Source organism: Triturus cristatus, chromosome 1_2 (assembly GCF_964204655.1).
Source record: "Triturus cristatus chromosome 1_2, aTriCri1.1, whole genome shotgun sequence".
In the NCBI taxonomy this organism is placed as follows: Eukaryota; Metazoa; Chordata; class Amphibia; order Caudata; family Salamandridae; genus Triturus; species Triturus cristatus.
Window position 1 is genome coordinate 993,899,356 of NC_140580.1, and position 26,019 is coordinate 993,925,374.

The 26,019-nt window shown below is 43.7% G+C and overlaps 1 protein-coding gene across 1 annotated transcript in view; it reads left to right on the forward strand.

The window, feature by feature from the left end:
• The window catches only part of LOC146868554 (epithelial sodium channel subunit gamma-like), a 211,230-nt gene that overhangs the window by 43,259 nt on the left and 141,952 nt on the right, over positions 1-26,019 (forward strand). Inside the window, exons 3-5 of the mRNA XM_085611221.1 lie at positions 10,262-10,392; positions 21,715-21,878; positions 25,016-25,120. Coding sequence (XP_085467347.1) covers positions 10,262-10,392; positions 21,715-21,878; positions 25,016-25,120 — 400 coding nt within the window. The remainder of the gene's footprint in view (positions 1-10,261; positions 10,393-21,714; positions 21,879-25,015; positions 25,121-26,019) is intronic.

Sequence of the window (26,019 nt, forward strand, 5' to 3'; positions counted from 1 at the left end):
GCAATATTGTCATTTGGAGCAAGACAGAGTACACAAAAGAAGCTCTGTCCCAACTAAACAACACCAATTGTTACACAAGGGTGAATGGAATAGATCTAAAAGGAATACATCAACAATACTATACAAAATTACTATCCTGGAAAACCAAAGAATCAATAACTGAAGAAGAATACAATTTCTTAAAAAATGACTATCCTGTTACACCATCAATGTACTTTATACCCAAAATACACAAGGACAAGAACAAACCACCCGGTAGACCCATCATATCAGCTTGTGGGAGTCTTCTGGAGCATACTTCACAATATGTGGACTTTTACTTACAAAGCCATGTGCAAGGTTTAGCTTCATATGTAAGGGACACAGGGGACTTTTTATATAAACTCAAAGATGTGGAATGGCAAGAGGATTATATGATGATGGCATTAGATGTCACATCACTATATACGAGCATTAGACACAAAGATGGGATTAGAGCACTCCAATATTATTTAAGATCTGATGAGGCTGAACTAACAGGCCATAGCAATATGTTAGTAGAGATGGTCGAGTTTTGTCTGACAAATAATGTCTTTATGTTCAACAACTTACATTTTCAGCAAACAACAGGAGTAGCCATGGGAGCCAGCTTCTCCCCTAGCTATGCCTGTTTACACATGGGCTGGTGGGAGGAGCTGGTTTTAGCCAAAGAATTTGAGGAAATCATGAAAAAGAACATAATTGTTTGGCTACGTTTCATTGATGACCTTTTTATTATATGGAAGGGTACTGAACAGGAGGCACAGACCTTTATGAATTCAATCAATAACAACAGTTTGAATTTACAATTTACAGGCTCTATTAACAACACATCTGTACATTTTCTCGACACTAACATTTATATTCGTGACAGTAAAATCCAAACACGACTATATCGCAAGGAAACGGCGGGCAACTCAACATTACACAGTTCCAGTGTCCATCCACGACACCTGATCAATAGCATCCCCTACGGGGAAATGCTTAGACTAAGGAAAATTAATAGCAATGTGAGTACTCTAAGACAAGCACAAGATGAGGCAAAAAACAGATTCTTAGTTAGGGGCTACTCACGCAAAACAGTAGAAGGGGCGATAGATAAATCCATGAATATGAATCGATCTGATCTAATCAAACCTAAAATAAAGGGACAACAGACATCATTAATAAGTTATACTAATGATAATAGTAAACGTGAATTTCGGATTATCATGGATTACAACAAGCAGCACAAAGAGTTACGCAATATTATCACAAGCCACTGGCCCCTGATACTAAGTGATCCAGTCTTAGGACAATCATTGCCACAAAGAGTATCTATCACATATAAAAGGGCCACATCGATGAGGGACAGACTAGTAACAACAACTCCTGAATTAATTGAAACTTGCAGCTGGCTTAAATCTCATAATGGATTTTTTAGATGCAAAACATGCAAGGCGTGTCAATTGGGTGTAAATAAAACATCATACACAACACCATTTAGTCAGAATGAGATTAAATAAAAAAACTACTTACATGCAAGACAGAATATGTTATATATGTCCTGATATGTCCTTGTGGGCTACAATATATCGGCAGTACTAAGCTACAAGCTCACAAACGGATTTTACAACATATCAGAGCTATAAACAATCATGACAGCACATATCCTGTAGCCAGACACTTCCGTGAATGTCATAACTCCAGGAGTCAAGAATTAAAATTCTTTCTAATAGACTCAGTACCTCCAAGCAGACGTGGAGGCAATAGGGAAGCAAAGCTGAGAAGATTAGAAACACAATACATCCTTGAGTTAGATGCAAAGACTCCAGGAGGCCTTAATACCACGGAGGATTTATATACTTGCATATAATAGTTTGTTTACCCAAACCAACTTGCATTGTTTCCTATGATATTAATAACACATTTTAAGAATTTTTAGGTGTTTGGTCTTAAGTGATGATTTTTTAGAAACATTTTGTATATCTTTTATATTTATTTATTTATCTATATATTTATATATTAATGCATTTATTGCACTACACATATGAGATATATGCTCCGCATGACAACCCAATGTAAATCTCCTAGACTAACATCCTACTGCAATTAACATGTAAAGAATGTATACAAAAAAATAAAAAACAGTCTAACTCAACTATTTGGATATCCATATTTGGATATAAGAGGAAATTGAAGTAGTCATACAAATATATAGGAAAACAATTGTAACAACTACATCAATGAAGGGAATTTTAATGAACAGCATAATTTTTATTATTAACAAAAAATTTTTTTTATGTTCAGCACTTGTATTTGCACAGACCTTGCACAATTTGCACATTAAAGATAATAGGCATAAAATTACAAAATCACAGTACCAGCTCATATTATGCCAAGGAGAGCAATAATGAACAATAAGAAATTATTCTGGCATTATGAATTAATAATGCCCTGCACCCCACCGCATTTAAGCAAACACTAAACATGATGGTATTAAATTATAATTATAAAATAAAGAACACAAATTATTGAGATGCAAATAAAACTTGAAATTTGCAAGCTGTGGCATGATTTACAGTCTAGTCACATGGGGTAGAGGAAAGCATAAAATGGCTGGGATTTAGAGGCAAGCATTTGCAGTTTATTTACATATTTGAATGTATGACGATATGATTTCAAAAACGATAAAAATTGCATTTATGCATAGAACTGTTATCGATCAAAATTCAAAGTTGAAATACAAATGTATATGCACTTTTATTCTGAATGTTTCCTCTATGCCTATGATCATGTGCAAACCATGTACCTATCACCAAGCACAGCGTCACTTTAAATATGCAAAAGATGTAAAAAAAAACGTTACCATGTGATCAAGACCAGGATGAGTTGAAACGCGTAATGGCGGAGGCATCTACAAAAATAAACACGTAATTTTTGCACTACGATTGTGGTCCGTGTCCGTGTGTGGCTATTAAGGCAGAGGCGCTGCGGATTCGTCTATATATATATATGTATATATATATATATATTCCAGACGCTCCATATTTCTCACAACACACTCCACATAGTGCGGTTTGAAGATATTTATTTTCAATTACTACATTAGCAGACACAAGTGTCTACGCGTTTCGGCTCCCACTGAGCCTAGTTCACAAACTAATGCATCTACAGTCCTTGAGAGCATGGAGTACTAAACAGAGAATGTGGACTAATAGCTCAACGACTACACACACAATACATGGTGGCCATCTTATAACATGTGAACAGTGATTCACAACGTAAGCAATTTCCATGATTTGTCAAGAAAAAGCAATGTCTTAACAAAACCAGTGTGCTGTTTCATAACATTCCATAGTTGAAAAATTAATGAAAAAAATTACATTAAAATGATACAATAGAACAAATCTTAAAATACATGTCACTTTGAGCAGCAAATATCTTTCTTTGAGAAAATTGCCAATTTTATCATTGATAGTCATTAAGCCCCATTGGACAGTCATTGCCTATGATTTTTTTAAAATTATTAGTCCACTAATATCATATATTAATAAAGGGAAGACAACCTGTGTAAATATCTTTAAACCGCACTACGTGGAGTACCGTCTATGTTGTGAGAAATACGGAGTGTCTGGAATATTAATCGCCCGGGCACAGGCTATCAACTTGCACCTGCGTCGCCTTGGCGGCACGCCGCACCCACACTGCTAGAGTCTTATATATACATATATATATTCCTATATATATATATATATATTATATATACATATTTAAATGTATATAATATAGAGAGCTATAGCTATACAGAATGACTCTTTATGGAGAACAAGGGCACTCTTTTAGACTACAACAGTAAACAGCAGTTTACTGTCTTTATCTTTGGTTATAAGTTGTGCTAACAACGGTCAGCATCTTGAGTCTCCATCCTGATGATTCTGACATTATTCCAACCTAACAGCAACTGTATTTAACACTGTCAGGTCAAGTTAGTCGGATGTCATTCCCAATGTCACGCTCCCTTACCATACTTCCCTTCTTCTCTTCTTTCCTTGTCCCCATTGTGCCTTACTAATCTCACTCTCGCATGCTTTTTCTTCCATACTTCATTATCTACCCTCTTCCTGAATCCTACTTGATAGGTTTTTGGGAAACTGCTCCCCCCCTTAATTCATTCACTCTCCCTTCTCCTCACCTGTTCGTGTTAGCTTTTCCTCCTCCTCTTCTTGTACTCCAAATGTTCTTTCCAAGCCGTCCATGTTCTTCCTTCCTATTTCCTTGTTCATATCCGAGCCCTAATAGACACAGAAAACAGTGAACTGCATGTTTTGTTTCTTAATACTCTCCACAATCCTTCACACTGTGTTCTTTTCTTCAATCAAATATATTTTCGATATCAGATGTTTTAGAAATGATGCTGACTTTTTTTATTCTTTATCACATTGGGTGCACTATTTTATTCCTGTTCCAAGTGGTGAAATTAGTATTTTTATTACAATTTGACTATTCATCAACTTAACCTTTAATCAAATTAAACTTAGTAATTAGTCATTCGTTATTTTTTGAAATCATGAAATGTCCTTGTTAATAACAACGACAAAAAGCATATTTGACTTCCTGATCAAAATACATAATATGTATTTATCTCCTTTCGGATGTTACACAAAAATTGTTAGTGCTAAAAAGCTTTTCACCAATCGCGGATGAAAAACAACCGAAGAGCTGCTTTTTGGCCAATTAACAATTGTATGAGGGTGCACTTTGGCACAGAATGTATTATTTTCAATCCAAAGTGCAATTATGTTTATTAATGTATGTTAACAAAAGTCATTGCAAAAAAAATAGACCACAGCCTTTTTGTTTTTCAAAAAATGAACCTGATTTTGTAAAGTTAGAACAAGTCGCTTTTATTAACAGGCTATGGCCTTATTTAGAGCTTGAAGACAAATGTGGTGGATAGCCCATCCATCATACTATAAGCACTATATAGCCTATGACAAGTGTTATACGGTGGATGGGATCCTATGCACCAAACTCTAAAGTCAGTGGAATGAAGTATTCTGTATAATCAGGAGGCTGAAAATGGCTACTAACCCCTTGCTGTCTGTCCAACTATGTACTCCTAGTTGAACTGCTAATTGCCTACTTAGAGAGGTTTTCTAAAGGCTTCCGGTTGGCAATATGGGTTTTGGACACTGGATTATTCATGTCTTCCAGATAAAAACAGAATAATCACAGAAACAATGTCACTGCTCAAAAAATATATCAGCTGAGGTCAAAATCAGACGAAACCAATTAATAACAATAGTCCCCAAAATGCATGTGGAATCAACTAGTACTTCCTTCTAGAAATTATTTAAATGTCCAAAACCACTTGCAATCGTGCTTAGGACTTCTAGTGCAAAAACTAACAAAGTGTTCAAGGGAAAACTTGATTAAATCTCAGCTACTGGTGATTGCCTAAGGCTGCATTCCAGACCATCCTTTATCACCCACTACGCCACCCTATACAGAGACCAACCCTATGCAAATCAGTCTTAGCCCTGCTCCAATAAGAACAGTTCAGCCTTTACTGCAGCCTGATCTCTCCAGCCAGGAACACAAACAACCCCAGTCTCAAACAAACAAGGAACAGGCATGTGGTCCTGGGTAATTACCAGTGGCTGAGATTAATTCAGTTGTTCCACCCATCACCTTTTTGCTTTCTTCAAATCTATGCACTATCACATACTCCCCCAAATAGTACCCATATTTTGTGAGGGTATGATCTCACTATTTATATACTCAACAAAATGTACTTAAGTATAGGCCTTATTTAGAGCTTGGCTGAAAACGTGGTCAATATCAATAATCCTGTCCACAATATCATGATGTGCCATTGGCTAAAATGTTCTTGTTATACAGCAAATGGTACATTCGCCACTTTTGTGATGGAGTAGCCCATAAGCCAAACACTAAATAATGCCACAAGTTTCCATAGTGGGCGGTCGGAGGATTTGAATAGGATTACAGAAAATAACAAATGTTTCTTGCACAACCTATTTTTAGTTTTTGATTCTGCATGGGTATGTCAGATACCCATCACAGCACCTGCACTAATTGATGGACAAATAGATTCTGAAATATTCGGGCAGCTTATTCTGCTTGCAACAAACCCCGTTCCAGTAAAAGCAGAACACTCCCATAATAATTCATGTAAAATCTTATTTCGCTAGCATTACCCATTTACTTATAATCTGTTCGATATATGAGCCATCGTGTGAAGAAAGTTGCACCAGTCTAATAGAGTTAACAGAGCTTTGAAATTGTATTTTAGTTGATGCTCCACACTTTTCTCAGGGGAAACAGCCTTTACCACGAAGGCTTTTCTAGGCGTTACGTTTACAAAGGTACACTTACCTCGTAAACGTCTTTACAACGCGTATTGCTTCCACGCCCGTCTTTACCACGCAAGCAACGTCTTCACGGAACGTCTTCTTCCTCATCCGATTCAGTCCTTTTTTAGTGTCGGCGACGACGTGAGAAAAAGGCAAAAAAAAAGAAAAAAGGGGGCTTGGGGGGGTCTCCCCCCCCCAAAAAAAAATGCGTGGTAAAGGAATAATCGAGGTAAAGGATATGCGTAGAAAAATCATTCCGTTGTAACGCATGCGTGGTAAAAGCATGCGTTGCAACGGACTGCGTAGTAACAACATATATTCTTTCTCAGAGGTCGAAGTGGGTGGGATCAATTGGGAACAATGTTCCCAAGACCTCATAGCACTCTCTAATCCCCACTTCACCAACCATGGCTCAATTCCTTCTGTACATTCACAGACATCCGCAGTTATTTCATAATCAACTGAGCTTTCATAACATAAACATGCACATTTCCCACCAATTAGTTTAACTTGGTTTTTTTCGATTCATGTGTGTGCTATGTTTTATATGTTATTACCGGAAGGTGAATGGAACACAAAATAGTTAAACAATATTTACTCACTTGCCCCATCTCTGACCCCACCCACACACTCTCTGACCTCACCCTCAAAGCACAGATCATCATTTCCTCACTTTTCTGAGCACTTCAACTGCTGTTTTCCTCTGTTGTACCATGCAGGTAGACCTTTTGGGGAAACAAACTAAAATCATGGAGCAGGACCTATTCCCTGAGATGCTGCACTTCATTCTTAAAGATGGCTCCCACCACCTAGTCTCACTTGGAGGACTCTCCTTTTTAGGTCTCGGCTAGAGAAGGCTGCGCTTGCGCAGTCTCGCTTGCGAGATTTAATGACTTGGAGAAGGGGCTTGAACCCGCCCCTCTTCTCTCCTCTTCTCCATTGGCTGGCCTCTTAAATGCTGGCCAGCCATTGGAGAAGAGGTTTGTCTCGCAAAACAAGCTCCGTCCTTTTCGGATTTGGGGCGTGTTTTTTCCGATGTTTTCTCTCGGTGTGTTTTTCTCTCCTCCAGCCAATGGCAAGAGGAGAGAAAAAGAAAAACACGCCCCCGAATCCGAAAACGCCACTGCGTTTCTCCGAGGCATTTCTGCTTCACCTCGGAGAAAGGCAGTGGTGTTCCTGGCATCCTCTCACCCTTCTGTCGGCTCCCGTGTCTGGTCGCAATGTACTTCTTTGGTAGGTACCTCTTCTCTTCTCTCAGTGACTTTCTTAGCCGGGTCAGCGCACGCGGAGACGGCTGCAGTCTCAGTTAGGCGAATCGAGACTGCTGTGTATGACATTATTGCGGGATTGGAATAAGGCGACTGTTTGATAAAAATGCATGCCTGGCTGAAATCTAGTTGAGTGTTTCTCATCACTGATCAAATAAATCTCGAGGAACATATACGTGGCACGAGTGATCTTTAAAGACACGACAACAACTTTCACATACTGGCTCTTCGTTTATTCTTCTAAGACTGCCTTACGAATACATTTACTATTTTTCAATTTTTGCAGACTTCTTTCGGTCACTAAAATAGCTCAATTTCCAACCCGGGCCAGTAGCTAATAGTTTAACCTCTTTCAGTCATAAGATATTTGTTTGCTACCAAGTGTTGGCATACACACCCCCTCAGCTGACGACCCCCACAGGTGTTGCGGACTGTCGGTGCTGCGCAACCCAAAAGCAGTAAAACAAAAAAGCTAACATTGGAGATAGGGTTTTACAACTTAAAATATCTAACCCGTAAAACTACGTCTCCTCACTATTACTTCCGCCCACTTTCAGATGGCCGCTCTACCAATGACGGAACCATTAGATGGGAACAGTCGTCCTTTTCCCACTGTAACATGGAGGTGTTGCTACTTCCGCCCTTTTCAAAATGGCGGCGCTCGCGTCCTTCAACCGGTGCTTTCGCAATTTTCCAGCCCTTTTCCCGTCTGGTGCTGCCGGGTACCACGCTCAGCCCAGGCGCCATGGTCTCGGCGGAGTACCCCCTGAGGATCCGGAGTGCCCCTGGAGAACGGGTCCGCGCTTCAAAGCACGATTGTATGGACATCAGGGGTGCGGCCTGAAGTACTATGGCCGAGCCCGCTTCAGCTCAAGGAACTGCAAGAAGAGGAGCACAAGTGGTTTCCTTCCTTGCAGGAGATGCAGGAGTGCATCCGGGTCCGGGAGGAGCAGGAGGCCAGAACAAGAAGGGAGAGGTACTTTGGCTTAGAGAGGGTATTTGGAGAGGACATGTCGTTGCTCTGAGTAGGTCTTATACCACACTTGTGTCATCTATAAGTTCCCTGGATGTGTTATTAGTCTGCCTAATGGTATTCAGTTTGTCGACTATAGAAAGATGGAAGGCTGTTCTGGCTGACTATAGAGTTTGTGGACGGAGAGAGTCTGGGTGATGCAAAGAAGAGACCACGGTTACTGATGAGGCGGGTGGCAAGTTAGGGGGCTCGTGGTACTGAGGTTAAACAAAGAAGGAAGCTGATGGGAGATATAATTTATGCAGGTGAAACGTCCTAATAAAGGTGAGGAGAACACTACGAAGGGCAAAAGATCTGTATAGACACCAAGACGATGTTCATTATAAGGTCGAGAATAGTATATAGATTAGAAGGAACGCGTGGAACTCGAAGGTGGTACACGGGCCTTCTGCCAGAAAGTACTAAGGGAGAACGTTCCTTAAGGCTGGATATTAGGTTGAGGTTTTGAAACAGGACTAGGGGTGTTAGAGAGGTACAGGAAAGAGTACTGGAAGTCCGATTAGGGAGAAAAGAAGTTCACATACTGGGACACAGATTGGGGAATGGTTGAAGGTGGGTCAAGCAAATGCACTGAAGCTAATTGGGAGTAGTGTTGATCATGAGTAGTAAGAAATTAGTTCGGGGTGGGAATGAGCGGTTCTGAGAAGCTAAGTGATGATGGCAACTGAAGTCGGATGTAAAAGGCACTGGGTGGACACGGAAGGAGTGCTGGAGCTGGACAGGGTAAGTAGTGAGCCACAGAGGACTAGCCCTGGCGTGGACCAAAAAAGGAGCGCCAAAACAAGTAGCAAGAGGTAAATCAAAGCCTCTGGAATTGGGCAGTATAGGTACTCCGAGGTCAAAGGAGGGACGATCGCATTATTTCTCCGTACGATCTAGACTAGTAACCTGTGGTCAGCTGATTTCACCTCTTTTCGAGTACCCGTAGCACAGGGGCGTGTGACTACAAGGAGTCACGCTTGACTGTCTCTATAAATCTAGTGTCCTTGCATTTACTGTTTATTTATCCGCATGTTTGTGTAGTAAAAAGGGATTCATACATTGGTCTGTATTATTGTTCAGGTCTTGTATGAAAGACATGGGCCACATAAGAGTTTCATTGTGAATTGTGCGCGCAGAGGCTAAATGAGCTTTAGTGTCTCATCTCGAAAGAAGGAGCAGTCAGTTGGCAGAAGCTTCTCTTACATTGTGGACAGACCTGGAAGACAATATCTCATGCTTTGCTGAGCATGCCAGTGAGGAAGTACCAGCTAAAAACGAAGATATGATTTTTGAACCCCAAAAGGTGGCATTTTATAGAAACGGCAGCTTATTCGGCGTTAGGGGACACTGTGTTGTGAGAGAGAAGCCAATGAAGGTTTTGGGACCCTGTTGGGTACGTGCTAGCCATCTCTGTTCCTTATGATGAAATTGCACACAATCTTAGGGGCAAATAAGCTTTCCTGCAGTGCAATTCATGGTGCTTTTTGAAAGCTGTATGTTATTGCATCTGAATAATAAAATAATGTCATGAGCAATGCCAATAGCTCTAACTTTAACAATGCCGAGACCATTGCATTGTAAATGCTTGTTTCATTCCTTTTCAGCTTCTTTTCAGGATTCATCAATTATAAGTTCGGCAACTGCTTCACCTTTAACTCGCAGAAGGCCACAGACCTGCGTGGGAATCCCATCAATTCGGAGGCGCTGAATATCACCAAGGCCGGCTTCATGTACGGTATGTCCCTTGCTACGTAAGCCTCAGCCAGTAGGTGCAGCAGAAAGGAAATGTTCAATGGTGGCCCTGGACCCCTGGTCATACTGGCCTCAATGAAAGTCTTTGTATTATAGGCCTTCAAGGGGCATTACAAGTACAGCAGAATGTTCCGCTGCCTAAAATCTGCTACATTAGCCCACATTACGCGTGGCCAGTTCATTCCAATATGTGCAGTACCTGCAGTTATCAGACATATCACAATTACGAGTTTTGAGTTAAATATCAGCAGGTCAAACCTACCCATATTTATTGGGAGTACAATGCTTGGCGTTTACCTGAACATGTGGATTTTGGTGCGGTAAGCACCAAAGACACATATCATTTCCAAAAAACTCATAATATGGTGGTATTTATCACACCTGATAAATTCTGACTTGGCGGAATTGGATGTTATCAGGTATGATAAATAGCACACCAATGACTGGTCCGGGCTGCTCGTAATGAGGGTTTATAACCCTTATTATAAGTGCAGGACTAAAGAGGGATTATGAGTTGAGTGACAATTATCACATTGTTGCAGTTTCCTCTGATAGATTCTGGTAGGTCAAACCTGCCAAAATGTGTGAGGGGAAAAAAGCCTGTAAAAAAGGCAAAACATCAGTGGCGGCCGCTTTGAAGAAGTAGAGCTAGGATGGGCGAATTCGATTTAAAAAAATTTATTAAAAAGTTAACTTATCTGAAGGGCCCCCGCCTCGCCTCTGACCTCTTCTCTTCATCCGGCAGCATGGCAGCACTCAGGCTCCCAGACTTCCCTAGCCAATTACAACGCTACTGTCACTAGTATGACAGCAGCATCATGATTGGTCTGAGCGGCCTGGTTCAGCGCTCAAACATGGAGTGGGCGCCTGTGCATGTTCTCCACTAGGCCTTGCAATAAAGCCAGGTGGAGAACATGCTAAGTGCTGCATGACGGTTTGGCTGGCAAAAGACAACCACAAAACCGTCATGCGCACTTAAGTGCACAATATACCACTCCTCCTCCCTGTCTGGGACACAGCCCATTTGGCGTAAAGACGGGATGTGTGTTGTGATGTGTGCCTTTCCCTCTGATAGTATGTAACAAGTGAACATGCACTCCTTAAGAAATGTATTGTTACATTAAAGGTCTGAGCTGTACTGGGGAGGCTGAAGTGGAACGTGTGTGCAATTGATGGCTCCAAGCACCAATAGGAAAGAAGTAACATTGGTCGAGACCGGAATGGCTGCAGTAAGCACATGTGCACTGTTTCAACATTTTTAGCTTCAGAGAAGAGTCCTGTGAAAAGTGCCAAAGGCTAGGGGTGTGAAATTTAAATGTCAGGCTGCGAGGTGAATAACTTCTCTTTAGAGAAAATACAAGGTTTGGCTGTAGCCATATGCAATACATCGTACACCTTAACAATAACTTTCAATGTACTTGGTGGCTTTTGCATGTTCTCCTGTGACCTGTTGCAGCTTCTGAAATAAAGTGTTGAGGTTTGACAACTTTAAGTAGGTCTTCTGCAGGGTCCTATTTACATCCAAGGCACTTCTTATTTCCTTGCTTTTTGCCTGCACCTGGTGGACAAGGGGACTGCAACAGCTCCTACACAGAGGCTATTTGTTTGATACAGATAAGCAAAGAGAATGAAAGGGAAAGCTGAGACAGAGAGCTAGCCTGCTTCTTCGAGTCAAGGGGTTTGATCTCAGTTTTCCTGATCACACATTTTGTATTGAACCACAGGATGTCTATCTGAATTTCTCTGACTCAGCAGCATCAGACAAGGCTTTGTGCTGGGCACTACCTGAGGGTGAAAAGTAATTGTATTTTTTTTATTTATTTAAAGCTTTCTGCTCAGGGAGACCTGCTTTCTTTTGCACTATTGTACAAGTTCAGTCGGTTGGTATGAAGGAGTGAGTTGTAAAATGATCCCAGACCTGAAAGGGTTAAAAAGTAATGGCAAAACTGTGTAGGGTGCCTAGCACTGCATATGTCGATGTGTATTTGTAAAGCAGTATATTCTGTAATGTGGAGATCCCTGGTCCTTGATGGGTTCAAGTGCATTGGCTGGGTAGTGTGGTTCTCGTAACCCTTGATAGATCGGTGAAATGAGAGAGCAGCATTTAGGTTCCAACCTTAAGAGTTGTGAGGTGCACTGAGAGAGCAAGGTGGAGATCCCAACTCTATAACACAACAAGGCATTGGGAAATCCCAATGACTTATGGGGTAAGAGAGGCAGGATTGTGTAGAGTATATCCTCCCATACAAACTATATGCACAAAAAATACTCTAACAGATCTGAGAAGAGATCTAACAAAATGAAAGGAGAGGGGGAGAAATGAAAACTCCTAAAAAAGGTTGTGCCTAATACAACCGTGGTCGTGGGGAAAATAAGTATTTCTTTAAGTTACCCTCACACACCCTAGTGGTGTCATGCTTCATCATCGGGTCACCCAGACCCCTAGAAGTCCGGGTGGGCTCGACCACAGTGTTGGGAGTGCTTTTAATATGTTTACGGCAGAGGGAGTTATCTAGATAAAATACCGCAGGCAGATCCCCAGTATCCCTTTATTCTTGGGTCTGTCTGGGTAATTAAAATAAATAGAATGGGTCTTGTAGGAGTGTTATGGTCCTAGGACCCTAGTGCCGACATGTTTCAGTCCTAAAAGGGGCCAAAAAATGGTCCAGGACTTTCTTCAGGGCAAAAAAGTAACTTCCCTATGTGAGTGTAATTACTCGTGATGGGGTGTCCCTATCCTATCAGTATGGTGAGGGCAGAGTAGCTGCTCCACGTGATATGATTAAGAGTGGATGTATGTCAACTGCCAGGCTCCATCCAAATCGGGGAGGTTGACTGAATCTCACAGGACCAGTTTGCCAGAATGGGCGGTCTTATTTAAGATCGGTCGCCCTGCCTGCTACCTGTTTGGTTCTGGTCCTCGGCTTTCGAAACTCTTAATCATATCACGTGGAGCAGCTACTCTGCCCTCACCATACTGATAGGATAGGGACACCCCATCACGAGTAATTACACTCACATAGGGGAGTTACTTTTTTGCCCTGAAGAAAGTCCTGGACCATTTTTTGGCCCCTTTTAGGACTGAAACATGTCGGCACTAGGGTCCTAGGACCATAACACTCCTACAAGACCCATTTTATTTATTTTAATTACCCAGACAGACCCAAGAATAAAGGGATACTGGGGATCTGCCTGCGGTATTTTATCTAGATAACTCCCTCTGCCGTAAACATATTAAAAGCACTCCCAACACTGTGGTCGAGCCCACCCGGACTTCTAGGGGTCTGGGTGACCCGATGATGAAGCATGACACCACTAGGGTGTGTGAGGGTAACTTAAAGAAATACTTATTTTCCCCACGACCACGGTTGTATTAGGCACAACCTTTTTTAGGAGTTTTCATTTCTCTCCCTCTCCTTTCATTTTGTTAGATCTCTTCTCAGATCTGTTAGAGTATTTTTTGTGCATATGGAGATCCCAACTCCCCAATCTAAATGTGTTACAGCGCATTCACTGAGTAGTATGATGTCCCCAGAACGGCAAATGACCTTTACAACGGGGTCGTTACACCGCAATACATTTACATCGTGATCATTACAACGCAAGTCGTTACAACGACTTGCGCTGGATGGCGCTATACACTAAGGAATAGTATGATTTACTATTCCAACACCTTCCCTACTGTTACGTAGGCTGCAGTTGGAATAGTAAATCATACTATTCCTAAGTCCAGCGCCCTCCAGCTCAAGCCGTTGTAACGACTTGCGTTGTAATAACTGCGATGTAACGTACCACAATTGTAAATCATCGCGTTACAACGTCACATATTCCCCCAGAACAGGTAGTGCAAACATACTTTAGCAGAGAAGTAGGGTGGTCTCTGTTCTAAAGTGGATATGGTGCATTTGTCGAGCTATGTGCTTATCCCTACGATTAATGGATTGAGATCCATTTGCAGAGTAATAAAGTGCTGTCAGCACTCGACGGTTCCAAGGGCCTTGGTTAGATAGTGGCTGGTTCCAGCCCTGGATGGAGTACGGTCCGCTATGAGAGCACCGTGCAGTCCCCAGAGCTGGGGGAGCTAATATACACCAGTAAAGCAATATAATAGTGTAGTCCTGGATGTTTTACGGTCTTTGTATAACCAGTGCGGTGGAAGGACGGGTTCAGGTGCACGCACTGCCACAACGGTGCACAGGTGCGTCCTAGCCTCTACTGCCTTGGCATCTACTTTTAGAGTAGAGAAATGATCAGTGCTTGGGTTTGTTTGTAGGATCAACCCACAGAACACTGGCCTAGTTCATATAATGGACAAATATGATAGCAATTACTGGGTTACTTAATTGGGGGGACACAGAATGCATTTTAAAACATTTAATGGGATTAAGGACTCTGCTACAGAGTACTCAACATGTTCCGCCCAGCATTAGCAGTGAAATACCTATGGGGATTAGTGCACTTGCTGGTGAGGTCTGTGTGCACTCTAGTCACACCTTTGACTTGTCATAAAATAGCGAAGATAATGTACCCGCTACAAAGCACTGGCACAGCGTAACTGTTGGAAATATGTAACACTGCAAAGGTCCCTCTCACGTTTGCACCTGAACGCTCAACTCTTTCAGGTTTTTAATTAATTCGAGACTACACCATCAGGATTGGTTTATAAACCTTATTGCTTTTTCATCAAACTGTTTATCAAAAAAGAGCTTTGAAATGCACCATTGTCCCCTCCCTCTTGTCAAACTTTTCTTAGGGGCAGGACCTCCATGAACGCTCCTTTTATCAGTGTTACACGCTCATTTCACTCGTCCCCAGCTTTTATGCCCCACTTTGAAATGTCACCAGCCGCCACTGGGTGTGTATATCTGTGTGTGTGGGCTCTGTGCCAGTTTGAAGATCAAGCATTTTGCAGGTGGTGGTATATTAGAGACAGGCCATGCAGCTGGCAGTCGTGGGAGATGCTGAGAATCCGCTGCTCTGTGTGGGTGAATCAGAGATGTCTCCTTTTTTGGCACCATGGAGTGCAGCTGCCATCTATATCCTGGTGAACATACACTCCACACGTCCCTCCTCATCGTTCATTTCATTTTTATCTCCCCTACACAGCATATCTCTCCCTCGTGGCCGTCTGCCCACACTCTTTACTTTCTGTTTTTCTGCTGCACCGAGAGTGAACGGAGGCAGCAGGACATGGCGTTCCCCACAGTGGGCAGCCACAGCGTCGGCCGCCATGTTTGAATCCCCCCTCAGTACGGTTTATCTTCCTTTTCAGGAACATTGGCTTCATCTTGTGAGCGCCAGTCCCGGCTGACGTACTGAGGAGAGGGACTTTTGCAAGGATGTAGGAGGGCAGAGAGAGTTTCTTGTCACCCGTTCATAATACTGTGAAATATATTTTTGCACAGTGGAGCATTCAGTTCATGCGCATGCAGTATTGTAGCCCATTCACAGGAACTATGTGCCAGGTATCCTGCATAATAACTTTGTGTCTGTAAATTCTGACTTATGCTGTTCAGCCTACGCAAATGGGCCCAGGTCGGGCTGCCACAATGTGTATGGATTTTATTTTACCATATTTATTGAGTTTGTTTACAAAGAAAAGCCACAGGGCTCCATTATTAGTATCACTTTATCTCCACGGGGTCTAAAATTTACAATACTAGGTGTTATCGGCGCGTGAGATAACAGGGACGAAAAGTTGCTTTCCGTGGAATGGGGAAAAGCAGGCGGACTCGGGAATACAACGCCTGCACCATTGAACCACGCCTGGGGCGGAAGGTGAATGGGTGTGGGGCTTTGTCTATTGCTCATGGGGCTCGTAAACGGGGTGTGGGCGGCAGGGGAGTAGGTTGTATATTCCCTCAGGAGAGGGAAGCTTCTTCTTGCCACATGCTGAAAGATGAAAGGCGCGGGGGTGGGGGGAGGGGAGGGGCTCAGTAGCTGTCTGCAGCTTCACAGATGTATCCAGGTCCGGTGTCACAGAGCCTGGAATGATCTGGGCTGGAGTCATTGACAAATGAGGTAAGGGGTCACACTCATAGGAGGTCAACCCTGTCCTTACAGCATCTTACAACAGCACACAAAGAATGGCCTGAAATGATATCCCCTCCAGCCTCTTGTAATGGGGGATATAACATCTCTGTGAAACACCAGGGTCATGTTATATAATAGGGGATGTTAACCGGTCCACCTTTGGGCTGGAGTAAGTTGGTTTAGGCCCAGGGGTCATGTGACCAGGACAAAATGGCGCTGAGACCTCGACCCAAGATGTTGATGTTACCACAAAAGCCAGGATCTGTGGGCCCTTATTCTTGCCCCAAAATCCAGCAATTGGCGATGGGGTTTGGGTGAATCCCCTTCGCTACCCTCCCATCTTCGCACACCAGTTATGCCACCTCATTCTGCCTGTATGGCTCACTCCACTCTGACAGACCCAGCTGATGACGCCAATGGATCTGCAGTTCCGAATCGGCCCGCACAATGGTGGAAAAGTGCCAGAGGAGGTACGGGCACCTCCGCTACTGGAGACTCAGCGTTGGAAGGTCAGCGCGGCCCACCAGCCCCATCTGGGATAATGCAAGAAGCCCTCACCAGCCATGTGAATTGGTGAGCCTGCACTGGCTAAGCCGGTAACAAGGGACTTTGTACAGGCCCTGGGGGGAGTCCCTGTCTGTTCGTGCTCATCCAGCTGGCTGGGGGAAGGGTGCAGTGTTGCACTGGCCGGCTCTTGTTGGGGATATCACGGGACTCAGCCGCATGGGACTCGCATTCACTGACAGCTCTGTAGCTTTCGCTGGACGAGCTTGTGGCAATGATGGTCGTCATTGATGACCATTCCAAGTATCCGGAGTTCACGTTGGTATCCACGCAAGCTGGATTAGTGTGGTGTAGCTGCCCCATATTTTCCTCAATATCTCTGCAGCTTTCAATTCAGCGTCCTATGTCACACTGATACATCAAGAATAAAGGTTCCATCTGTTAAGGCAACCAACAAGTCAGTAATTGAGATACAATAAATGTATGTATTGGAAATATAGCTGCATCAATGATAGAAAAGAAGAAAGCCACCCACTTTGCAACTGTGCAACATTTACTGCTTCAAGGAAGGTGCTTGGTGCTCATATGGACTCACATGTTGATAATTATCCCAAAACATACGGTGTGTACAAAACAGTATGATTATGGAACCACATAAATTGATAATCAGTGTCACTGGATATTCAGTATCGATAGGTCACAGGGAGGAAAAATCCATAACAAGTTGCATTTGCCATATGCATTGATGGGTTTCAAACCTTGGCAATTATTGTGTCCTCATCATGACTGATGGTTAATGCTGGAAGCAGCAAGCCATGCATGTTTTGACTTGCCCGAATTTGAGGACTATTTCTGGTCTGGGAGCAGCCTATCTGGAGTCCTCACAAGGTGGTCTCAATATTTTCCATCTTCTTCCCCGGATGTGAGGAGGAGTAGATTGGATTCAGTGTTCACATGAGTGCCGCCTTCTGTAGCAGCCACCCCTATTCGTCGTTACTTGTAAGGCTTTAGGTTCAATCATATCAAACGCTGGTGACAGAACCACTGGTATTAATTCGACAAGGTGATCTTGATACCAGCACCTGAAGAAGATCCCCACACACAAGCCAAACAACTCCCAGGCTCTCTGAAAATGTAGCTGGTAACTGTGGCAAGTTCTGGTGCACTCATAATGCTCAAGAGGAGTAGTGAGGGACAGTATGAGTAGTGAGGGACAGTATAAGTAGTGATGGACCGTATGAGTAGGGAGGGACAGTATGCCAACATCCCTTTTTAGGTCTCGGGACCATCCGGTCGGCAGACCGGAAGTCCGGAGATTTAATGTCATTGAGAAGAGGGGCTTGCACCCGCCCCTCTTCGCTCCTGTTCTCCATTGGCTGGCCTCTTAAATGCTGGCCAGCCACTGGAGAAGAGGTCCAGTCACTCCGTTGAAGCCCCGTCTTTTTCGGATCGGGGGGCGTGTTTTTTCGTTGCTTTTCGCAGGGCGTGTTTTTCTCTCCTCCAGCCAATGGCAAGAGGAGAGAAAAAGAAACACGCCCCCGAATCCGAAACCGAGGCTGCGTTTCTCCGAGGCAGTTCTTCTCTGCCTCGGAGAAAGGCGGTAGTGTCCCGGCGTTGCTCCCTCACCTTAAATTGATTGACGGGACTTGCAGCTCCTAACTCATTGTACATTACGCCACTTAATCTTGGAGAGAAATGTTCGTAAAAAAACTGCACAGCACACATGGCTTCAAGTTGAGGACGTGCTTTCCGATCAAGCAAGTACGGCACTCCGTCCCTATGCATTTTAAACCCCGTTTTAAGGAATAGACGTGGTTTAGGGATGTTCTGTTTTTTACTACAGCCAGCGCCGCGCGGGCATCAGCCGCTCTGTACCCCCGCCCCCTCCCGCAGAGCGGCGTCCCCTCCTACTGCAGCCCGCTGCTTCCCACGCCTGCCCAGGCCTCACGCCCTCCCTGCTCCAGCCAGCGGCAGAAGGGATCCCGCCGGGAGAATGGGCTCTCACACCGAAGCCATGGAGCTGAACGGCAGACACGGGGGCCGAGAGGACTTGGACACGCCGGAGGAGGAAGAGGTACGGGTATGGAGGGTGCGGGAGCCGGGGGGTGGTGGTGGACGGGATCCAGTGCATGGTGGGACAGGAGCCAGGGCGTGGGAAGAAGCATGCATTTATACGGCTAATCTCTTTAAAGACACCTGATCGCATTCCCAAAGTAGCTTCGTTGTTTACAAAATCTGCCCCTTTGCCAGTGAGAGGCGAGCTCCGGCGCGAGACACACTTGTGGGTGGATATTGGCACACCGGCTGCGAGAAAGAAAAGCTGGCTTGAAGCTATGATGACATTCGCAGGTGAAGCGCCCCCTCGCAGACACATTCCGGGTGGAGGATGATGGTCTGTGTGATGATGAGCGCGCTAGACAGTCTGTACACACAGCCGGAGCTCCGTGCACTTGTCACCGCGCTGCCAGTAAACTGCACCCTCTCCGGGACGCCTGCCTGCACGAGCGCCGGCACACAAGTGGCAGCGGGTCCTCTGCCCGCAGGACCATCTCTGTCTCGCTTTACAATGACTGTTATTTTCTCAGCCTCGCGGTGTTTTATTTTCCGCGGCTGTGCATGGCAGGAGTCTGTACCTGACGACACCGGTGTTTTGCCACAGGATGTCTGGTGTCCGCACAGCGCGCACTGCCTGCCGGGCATGCATTTTCTTATTTTCTCATAAGTTAGAGCATGAGGCGCCCACCATGGCACGTTCCCGGCGTTGCATTTGCGCACGCACCTATCTTCCCTCACCTTCACCCCACTCCTTTAAACTTGTTTGGTTTCTCCGCTGCGGCCGTGAGTGCATGCAATAAGAGAATCCTGCCTGCTCAGCTGCTATTATTCATCCGGATCCGGGATTCAGTCCGGTCACAGGGAAATGTGCAAACGTTGTCCCGGTGTAACTGGAAGACACTGGAACAGATTCAGCAGCGACCGCACAAAGTATGGGCACACCAGCAACCCACAGTGGATGAGAGAGGTTTCTTATTTCATTTTGAACTGGTTGCAACGCAAATGTCTCACTTACATGGCCACCTGTACTCCTCTTGGTCCTTTAGGCTAGGAGCTAGCTGGTGCCTTGTGTCTTGATGCCAGTGTCTAGGAGGAAAGCACAGACACTCAACCTGCTGTCTCTTCACAAGGGCTTAAGAGACAAACTATGATTGAGTGAGAGTCCGGGTTTTAACTTTTCCAACCCTCCGTGTACATGTAAGAGGTATACCTGCACTATAAGACAACGAGGGTCACGGTGTAGGAGTCTCGTCTCATGCATGTTAGGAGGCAATGCATAGGAGAAACACAAAGTTAGGATTTAGAACGTCTGTGGGTTCTACAGACTATAGAGATTGCGAGTGCCTATACTAAAATCTATATTAATACTCAGAGCCGCCCTTTTTTGCAATTCGGAGTAATGAAAGATTTCGAAAAAAGTACAGTTCTTGCTTGCAGTTTCCTTTTAGCTCACTGATGTCTGTTCATAGCTCAGTGTGCTAAATATAATACAAGGATAGCACATTTAAAAATCTAGTTAACACAAGGGACTCTGTGACAAAAGGTGTAACCCCGTAGCTATCTACATAAAATACAAATCACTGTCCTGCATGTTGCACATTGTCCTTATACTGTTTTGGGGTGAGTCAAACCTGCACTACAACCACACAGATCTCTCCAGCTAGTGAGTTATCCACCAAAGATATCATACTGTTTCTATACCCTGGAAATAGCAGGGTACACTAACCTTTCTTCAGCAGGTTCCTTAACCCGATACGCTATTTTAAAATGCAGCCTGTTTGTAAGCAATTAAGTAAACCAGAACAGATTTACTGTCACATTTGTTGTCTTCCTTACAAATTTTTGTGTTGCAGTTTTTTTTATTAGATAAATGTATATTGACTAGACTATCAGACTGCGCCCCTCGTGACTCCCCCCCCCCCCCTTTATGCTGACACACCTTGAACCTCAATGTATACGATTCCAGAGTACTTTTTATGTCTCGGCTGCGAAGGCTGCGCTTGCGCAGTCTAGCTCCGAGATTTAACAAGCATTTACAATGCAATGGTCTCGGCATTGGTAAAGTTAGAGCTAGTGGCATTGCTCATGACATTATTTTTGTTTATGTTTTTGTTTTTAAAACATTTAAAGAAACGGCATTGTCATGAGCAATGCCAATAGCTCTAACTTTAAAAATGCCGAGACCGTTGCATTGTAAATGCTTGTTTACCCAGTCGCTTGTTACAAACAGGTTGGGTACCACAGTGCCCGAAAAGAAGCTGTTGACCTGAGCTACCAAAGATGGGGGATAGCTGCATACTTCCACATATTTTCTAACCAGTAAGATAGCTCATTGATATAAGTTCCTGGCCCAAAGATGTGTGTTTAACCTGCAACAGAATCAGACATCAGCAAGGCAGGGATCTGCATTTCATTCGTTGAGGTCAATACTTTGAATGCCATTTGTGTTGAGTAATTTTGATTCCAATCATTTAAGTGCCAAAGCACTTCAGTTTGAGGCATGTGATAGAGAAAATCTTCTAATAATGCTACTTTCTCAAAGCTGCATAACAATGGCCCCCACTGCCAAATGCACTGCACGTGGCCCACTTCTAAGCAAGTACACTGCAAGCATGGCTTGGTGATGTGAGGGATGTGTGTGTCATACAAGACTGCCTGGATATTCAATTTCTATATGTTCTATTTTTGCTTCTTCCATTCTGATTAATGTCAGGACTGCACCTAGAACTCTTCATCCAGCAGATTGAGTACGTTCAGGACATGACCCATGCTGCGGGCGTCCGGCTGCTGATCCATGACCAATCGCAGATGCCCTTTCCAGAAGACGAGGGAGTGAACATTCCACCTGGGGCAGAAACAGAGATTGGCATGATGAAGGTAAATCACATTTAGAGACTGCATTAACAGCACTGACCGCAGAAATACAGACCAGCGAGGTCAAGCAAGCGTACACAATGACGAGAGCAGTTCTATACTCAATGTCTGAATGTGCCTATACCAAGCTCTATAGCCAAGCACGAAATCCTTATTTAATGCATAAACAGAGGCCTGTTGCACATAGAAGCTCCTCTTGGTCCATATACATGCATCACTCCACAGCAGTAGAATGTGCCACTTGTGAAAAACACACACAGTGCCCTGTACTAATAGGATGCGCTCCTTATTTGATACACATGCAGTGTTCTGCAGCAATATCTGGTATCCTTTGTGTAAGACACGCATAGAGTTGTATAGTGATAGAATGCGCTCCATGGTTAATCCATACAGCAGACTCAATGGTGCTCACTTAGTTAATAAACATACACGCCTCTTTGATGTCACTAACTGGTCTTTGGTTAACTTGATAACAGGGCAAGGGCTCCATAAGTTATGCCAATGCAGTTCTCTACTGTTGGCACTGAACGGTTGGGGTGTATGCTTTCCTGTGATTTTAAAGGTCTTATGTATGGAAATATCCCAGGCATGAACAGAACTACATAGTGAACCTTTGTGTTATATTTTAAACCAAATGATGTTCCTTCGGGGATATTGGTCATTTTTCCATAAACTTACGGCCAATATATATCTTTTTACTTAGGCCATCATTACAAATGGCCTGTTGAATTTCGAACCCTGCCGAAATCTCTGTTTGCAAGGGGTTCGGAAGTAGGAGTAATACAGAATGTATCACACTGGATAATTACTGGGTATGATAAAGTCCGACCATCTGAGTTAAATTTCGACAGATTAAACCTGCTGGAATTAACTCTGGAGAAAGAACGGGCAATTACCAGAACACTCAGACTGTGAAATGGCGAGCACCAAAACCCCTGTTAGGCCTCAAAATCTTGTCATAGGCAATAATTATCTCACTAGCTAAATTCTAACCCCCAGGGAATTCGATTTCATCGATTGAACAATACTTATGTTTAATAGTATATATTAATTATTAAACTTATAATTATAAAGGTATTAATATTAATAATTTCCTCTGATTCCGAGGTACTCGTAGTGAGGGCCTTAGAAGCAACAATCAAGAAGCAACCGCCATTTATTATAACAAACACACATTTGGATACATATTGAAATCAAAAATTCACTTTCCTATTTTGGGGTATTTTCAACAGTAGAAATAAATTATAAATAAATAAAATTATACCATAAAACAGAATCAGCTGAATGGACTTCTGACACTGAGCAAATGAACATACATCTAAGCAGAACGAAACCTGAAAGAATCACTGAAAGTAAATCAGAAAGGGTGTGGCATTTACCTATAACTCATAACATCTCAAAAAGTAAGGGTGTCAGTTAGAGACAGGTGGGTTAACTGCCTGCCTGGCAGGTCAACAGGAGCCCTGGCCTCAAGCCCCACTACCTTCCCTTGGACAGAGGACTCACACCTTATTTAGAGATCCCTGCCTGCCTGCCTGCCTGCCTGCCTGCCTGGCAGCAAGCAATCCGTGTGCCAAATGTGCAATCGCCGCATTATCAAATGCACTTTCGTCACAAGACGCTGCAATGCTTTTTTGGCTCACTTTGTATGTTATTTTGATTTTCAGAAGCAACCCCTAAACAAGGGGGTGTTTCTGAAAAACAAGGTAACAGTGGTCACGAGGTACTAGAAGTTTTCTCCTTGCTCGTTGAGCCATTGTTTGTTTTCCCTGCCCATGTCCGCCATGATTCACATAGCAAACACAAGGAAATGATGGACGGAGAGCTGAAACTTTTCAGACACTCACCCCTGTCACAGATATGGGTTGAATCCATCATCGTTAATTAGCTCACTTCGCCACCCCAGTTTAGACCCAGCCATATGCAAATCAGTCTTGACCCTGTGCCTCATGGGAACAGTACAGCACGAACTGCCAAGCCAGGTTTTCCCTGGACTGGGAACAAGCATCCTGGGACCAGTTTCGGGGTAACAGCCCTTATCAGCCAGGCTAGCTTGAATACAGTGGCAAAGTGAGCAAGGGACCCACGCCTGGGCATACCCTGCCAACTTAGGGTGAACAAAGCAAACACAAGAAGATGATGGACGGAGTGCTGAAACTTTTCAGATACTCATCCCCAGTCACAGATCTGGGTTTAATCCATCATCATTCTTTAGCTCACTTTGCCACTCCAGTTCAGATCCAGCCATATGCAAATCAGTCTTGCCCCTGTTCCTCATGGGAACAGTCCAACCCGAACTGCCAAGCCAGGACTTCCCTGGACCGGAAACAAGCATCCTTGGACCGTTTTCGGGGTAACGCCCATATCAGCCAGACTAGCTTGAATCTAGTGGCATGATTCACATGGCAGACAGACAGGGAAAACCAATGGCAGTAGCCTCAACTTAAATAAGGAGGAGTCACCACCACAGTGGTCCAGTGGACCAAAGGGGGACATGCCACTAGGTCAATCGTTTCCAACAGCACAATCAGCGGAGGCTCCACCATCATAAAAAAAAAGTTGTTTTCTTACCACTAAATGCAACCGGGAAACCACAAGCCGAGAAGCTCATGAATAATACAGCCTTATAGCTTGCCGTAGCGGGCTATACTGGCCATTAAAGGCCTGCTCAAGCGTTAAAGGGAGCAGGACTTAAATGGCCGGTATAGCCCAGCTACGGACGGCTATAAGGCTATTACAACATTCTGCCACTAGAGCGCAGAATGTTCTCACAAATAAAACAAAGGACTCTCAGAGTCCGAAGGGGTTTAAATCCCCTCGGGCTCCGTGAGGCCTTTGTAAAACAACATTGGAATGTTCCTTTGTGGGCTTTTATTGGCCCAAAGAAGCTCGGAGCAGTCCATTGTATGCAGTGGAGTGCTCCACATTCCAAGGTTTTAATACAAATTAGAACAATGGAATGCTGGGAGCTCCATTGAAATTAATGGAGTGCTCCGGGCTTCTAACATCACAGCGTAGTCAGCGTCTTCCATTCCATTTTTGTATGAAGTAAATTTCCCTGGTCCAGCTCAAAGGTGAGGCACATACACAAATGTGCTAAAAGAAGCAGCACGCTAATGCAGCATATTCCTTTCTTTCAGGTTCACATCACTAGGCTGAAGTCGCCCTACAGCAGCCACTGTACAGATGGAGAGAACATCAGGAATTTCTACCGGGACAAATATGCCGCAGGGTACACACGAGAGGTAAAAGTATATATACACTTCTAGACTACGCCACCAAAGTCAAACATGGGCAAAAAACATCTGGACACTGGTGAGGTTCACAGATGGCCTCACAAGGTCAGGGGTTGAAGAAGGAAAATGGCTACCCTTTAAACCAACGGCGACAGGTTAATGAAAGTAACAACCCAAATGGTGCCTTTGGGTAGCCCGGATTACTGACAGCTGGCAGTTGCAGAATATAGCTTTGTATGAATGCATTACTGTTAAGGACATTTACATGAACAATATTCATATACTACAATCAGACAGGCATTGGATTTTAACCATATTTACATGTTAAATTGATGTGTCTTAAACACCTTGAATAGGGACATCCAAAGGATTTTGAGGGCCAAGCATATTTTGGGGGCCCCCATTAAGATCAGTGTTCAATTTATGATCCAACTTTAGCTCTTTCATGCCCTCTTTGGCCGAGCCACTGACAGAACACAGGCACACTCGTCCATATTCTAAATGTGTTTACATCTAATATTTAGGGATAGTGATAGTGATGTGTGTTTTCACTATTGTAACACAACAGCAGCGCACTGATATTATTGAAAATAACCTCTGTGACACTCTCCCATTTCTCATATGTGCGGTCATCATTTGATGCAAAAGAAACTATATTTATGGATGTTGCATGTAACAAACACATTTCTCTGTCAAAACAAATTCTCCAATAGACACTCACTCATCACCAACATCAAAAATAAAACAAAAGAAAACGGTATTTAAGTCAATCTGTTTAAGAATTACTTAAGGTCATTAGGGCAAGACTCTGTGAAAAAACAGAGCTGGCTTTATCAGGGGGCCCCCTAAAAAGCTGGGGCCATGGGGCAGACCCCACTTTGCACATGCCTTAAAACGTCTCTGATTTG